Source organism: Microtus pennsylvanicus, chromosome 2 (assembly GCF_037038515.1).
Source record: "Microtus pennsylvanicus isolate mMicPen1 chromosome 2, mMicPen1.hap1, whole genome shotgun sequence".
NCBI lineage: Eukaryota > Metazoa > Chordata > Mammalia > Rodentia > Cricetidae > Microtus > Microtus pennsylvanicus.
This window is the reverse complement of record NC_134580.1, coordinates 3,910,050-3,914,244: the sequence shown is the minus strand read 5'-3', so window position 1 is coordinate 3,914,244 and position 4,195 is coordinate 3,910,050. Positions and strand designations below refer to the sequence as shown.

Here is a 4,195-nt window from a genome sequence, read left to right as displayed (position 1 = left end):
CCATAGTGTTTTCTCAGCCTGGACTCCATCAGTCAAGTGAGCTGCTATGAGGGAAGATAGACCAGGGGCAGATGTGGCTGAACCCCTGGCTTCACCAGGTCTGTTCTGCTACTCACAGAGCTTGGACAGTGTGTCAAGGGTCAGGAGCTTTCTCAAAGACGCCAGTGCCCTGCTTTGGAAATATTCATTTGTCCGTCTCTATGAGGAGCAGCAGGGCTTTCTACTTCTCTGAGCCAAGATGTCAGCTAGGAGCAGGCTTCTGGGTATAGAGAAAGGGTTTGGTGTCCTCCCTTCCAACTGAGGGTCTGAGCATCACCTTACAAGTCCTGGAATGGATGGAGATGGGATAGCTCTAATGGTAAAAGTAAAATGCTGTGGATCCTGAGTGGCTGCAGCGGGCAGAAGGCCATGAGTCCACGTTACAGGTCCCAAAGTGGGGGCAGGCAGTGGGCCCCAGAGCAGCCAGTCCCAGGCAGGGACGGTGCAGTTCCCATGCCACAGGTCTCTGAAGGCAGCTGGTCCTGGGTAGGGAACCATGGTCCTGGGCAGGGAACCATGAGGCGCATGCCGCAGGTCTCTGAAGGCTGGTCCCCAGGGGCGGGTGAGAGATGGATAGGCACACCAGGCAGAGTGAGATTGGATATTTATTTAGTAGGTTATGGAGGGGAGAGGGAGAAAGGGAGAAGAGTAGAGAGGCAGAGAGTGGGGGAGACAGAATCCACCACCCTAATTTCTTTAACCTGTGGTGCCTAACCTCCCACCTTTTTATTATAAAAGAGATGGGACTGTAATGGTCTGTTCTGTCTCTTTAAGAGACAAGCCATGCCCATTCCCACCCCTGTCTGCTCAGGCAGGCAGATTTTTTTCCTGCTTGCAGCCTGAGTTCTTTCCTTTTCTGTCTCTCTCTCAAAGAGGCAGCTTTTGTTTCTCCCTTCTCTCTCTCTCTTCCCTTCTCCTCTCTGTCTCTCTCTGCCTTTCTGCTCATCTCCCCTTCTTCCTTTCCCCTCCATAACCCACTAAATAAATGTCCATCCTCACTCTGTATGGTGTGCCTATCCAAGTTTCTATCTCTCTCCTGCCTGCATGACTCCCTGCCCAGGACCAGCCATCTTTGGAAACCTGCAGCTTGGTCTTGTGACATGCCTATCTATCTGTCCCTCCTCGTAATCTCACGCACCATCCCTGCCTGGGACTGGCTGCTCAGGGGATCTGCTGCTTGCTGCCTGCAGCCACTTGGGGATCCGCAGCATGTTTTATTAACCCATTACAATAGCCACTTGAGGTGGAAGACAGGAGGTACTACAAGGGGTGGCAGGGGTGTCACAGGGTATTCCTCACAACAGGATGCAGAAGAGGCCCAGACCCAGTGGCAGCAGGATCCTCCCTGGCAGGGTCCTGAACACAGTGCTAGGTGCTCTGTTGCAGAGATTCCCTGAGCAGCACACTCTGGTGATCCTGGCCTGAATTCCTTTGTTCACTTCCCACTCATACACACTGTTGGAGTTGGGGCATGTGACAGCGCAGGCCCTGCTGATCTGTGTTCTGCTCCTTGTTCCTGCAGAAGAAAAGAGACCACATGTGGTTCTAGAACCCCGAGGCTAGACAGAGTGGGGGGGAAGCTTCTAAAGTGGATGGCTGGGTCTGGCCCTGCTGGGCCACCTTCTGTTGTCCTTTCTCAGACACTGCCCACACAGTGATAGGAGCTCTGCTACCCAGAGTCACCACAAACCTGGGGTACAGCAAAGAGGTGGGGGCTCTCTTCAGCAGCCCTAGGTGGCCCAGGAGGCAGAGTAAAGGGTGCAAAGTCGAAAAGAACTGGTCGCCAAAGAGTACATTGGTGACACAGAATTTAGGATGACCAAGGATTCTCTAGCAGAGAGCATGGAGTCTGTGGCCTTCTTGGAAGCCTTGGCCCTGTACAGTCCTCCCTAGTGGGCACATCAGGTCTTCTCAGGACAGGTAGGACCCAAAAGGGAGTCCTCTGAGCCCACGCCCTGCACAGAACGTCAGAGGTTACCTTTTGGCTCAAGAGCAATGGAACAAAAAGCTGGGGGGTGGGGCACCCAGGCGAGGATTCAAGACTGGAAGAGAAAGTTGGAGAAAGGTGTGGAAGTAGTTCCTCAGCTTCCAAATTGTCACTACACAAATCCCTGAGCTGTAAGGAGAGAAAGAGACTGCAGGGCAGGGCTGCTGCTGATAAGAACAGGGACTGTGCCTTGGGGAACCTGCGGCCCTTCTTGGGAAAACCCCACTTGGGACCAATGACTTTCACTGGATTTAACTACAAAGGAGGAAACACAGTAGGAAGAGGCAGCCCGAGGCAGTTTCAGTGCCTGAGGATACTACTGCAAAGGACAGTTTATCACCCTTCCCCCCCACCCAGGCACATGCTGTACAACTCCTTCAGGGCTTGTTTTAGGCCAGCGCAAGCCATTATTCTCAGGAAGCCAGGAACAGCCATTATTCTCAGGAAGCCAGGAACCTGGAGATGCTTAAACTCCATGAATTACTCTGCAGCCAGCCAGGCTCAAGACTTTCACCTCAAGAGAGGAGGCAGCTCTGAGGCTTCTGCATGGTCCCAGGGAACTAGATTGAGGTCGGTGCAGCTACTACCACCACGGTGAGCTCAACACAGGTCTGTCTGATCATTTCTGGTTTCTGGACATTTTCATATTTTTGCCTTCTCATGGTGATGGAAAAGTAATGTGTTGGCTCTTGTTCCTTCATCTTCTCTAAGACTGATCTTACCTAAGGTCCCACTGCTTTCACGACCCCATGATGCCCCCATGAGAGTGGGCGGCCTTGACAAATCTGTCCCTGGTTGACGAGCTCTGTTTTTGCACACTTGTTCATTTGGGAATTCAAGGCATCAGAGCCTTTGTCCCAGGGTGAGTTCTTGAAAGAGTGACGCACGAACAGATACGCAATTGGGAGAGAAAAAGGAACAAAGGAACGGGCAAATTCCAGACCACACCTTCCAGTATAGGTCAGCACCTAAAGGAGGCATTGGGGCTGCAGGTGTGGGGTGGGGACCCAGTCTTGCCACTGGCTCTGGAGCCTTCCAGGCCTGAGGAAGGACTCACTTGAGTAAATTAACACCTCGTTGCTCAGGCAGACTTTTTCCTCTGGTTGGCACATCCTGGGCCTACACAGGCGGGGCTCGTGGACCTTGAAGCACTGGAAGCAGCTCAGGTTTCTGGCTGTGGTCAAGAATGTGCTTTGGTGGGTGGGCAGCGCAGGCTGGACCCCACTCCCATTCCATCCTCCTCCAGCCCTGTCCATTCCTTACCTGACTCCCTAGTCGCCGAGTCTTGGGCAAGCTCCACTGACACCAGGGACGCCCAGAGCGCCAGGAGTAGCCAGGTCATGTCTCCGTGCTTTCTCCACACCCTCGCGGCTGTCGTCCTGTCGGGATCCCTCACAGCCGGGTAGGTGCCCTGCTCTTGACTGTGGCGCATGGGGGAGGAGCTGGAGCCCCGGCTGGCTGAAGTCTGCGTTCCCTCCTCGAGGGCTGCCAGGGGAGGTGGCTGCACCTTGAGAGGATGGAGGGACAGCCAACCGCGTGAAGCGGGGCGGGTTCCCCTGTGACCCCACCACTACCTTGGAGTCGTTGCCCCAGTTCCCGAACCTGGGGCTTCCTTTTGCTTCCTGAACGCACCTGGCAGAGAAGAATCCCCTCTATCACTGTGAGTGACAGGTCTGGTTTCCGAATCTAGTCCCAGACTCAGGGCCCAGGAGGCAGCCCGCAGTTCCTGAGCCCTAATAGAACTTTGACAGATCTGGTGTGGTCCAGGAAGTTGGAGGCAGAGTTGAGATTAGAGTCTTCAAGTCGGGGGAGGGTTTGGGTGGGAGGCACACATTTGGGGAGGCAGGTGATTTGGATAATCAGAAATGGTGGGTAGGGCAAAGAAGAAGAAAAAGAGCCAGAGGCTAAATCGGGAGGGGTGGGGAGAGCCGGGTAAACAGACTGCAGGTTCACAGTCCTTTGTTCTTTTGGGCTCCAGATGGCTTTCTTCTGAGTGAGTGTAGCCCGGCCTGGGAGGCCAGAGGTGGGAGAGGAAGGGAGGAAATTGGGACGAAGCCTGGGCACCCTACACCAGGTTCCAAAGACTTCTGATGCTGAAGGACTTCAGGTCCCACCGCCTAGCCTGGTGATGTGCAGGCTTCAAGGGTCCTGCCGCAGGCATACCTTTGA

The 4,195-nt window shown here is 54.3% G+C and overlaps 1 protein-coding gene across 1 annotated transcript; it reads right to left on the bottom strand.

Moving 5' to 3' along the window:
* Positions 1-1,334: 1,334 nt before the first annotated feature.
* On the bottom strand, positions 1,335-3,368 carry Ly6l (lymphocyte antigen 6 family member L). The gene is made up of 3 exons (XM_075963494.1): positions 3,290-3,368; positions 3,084-3,200; positions 1,335-1,555 (listed from the first exon to the last, which is right to left on the bottom strand). Exons 1-3 carry the CDS (start codon positions 3,366-3,368, stop codon positions 1,335-1,337), a joined length of 417 nt encoding a protein of 138 aa, XP_075819609.1.
* Positions 3,369-4,195: the final 827 nt, after the last annotated feature.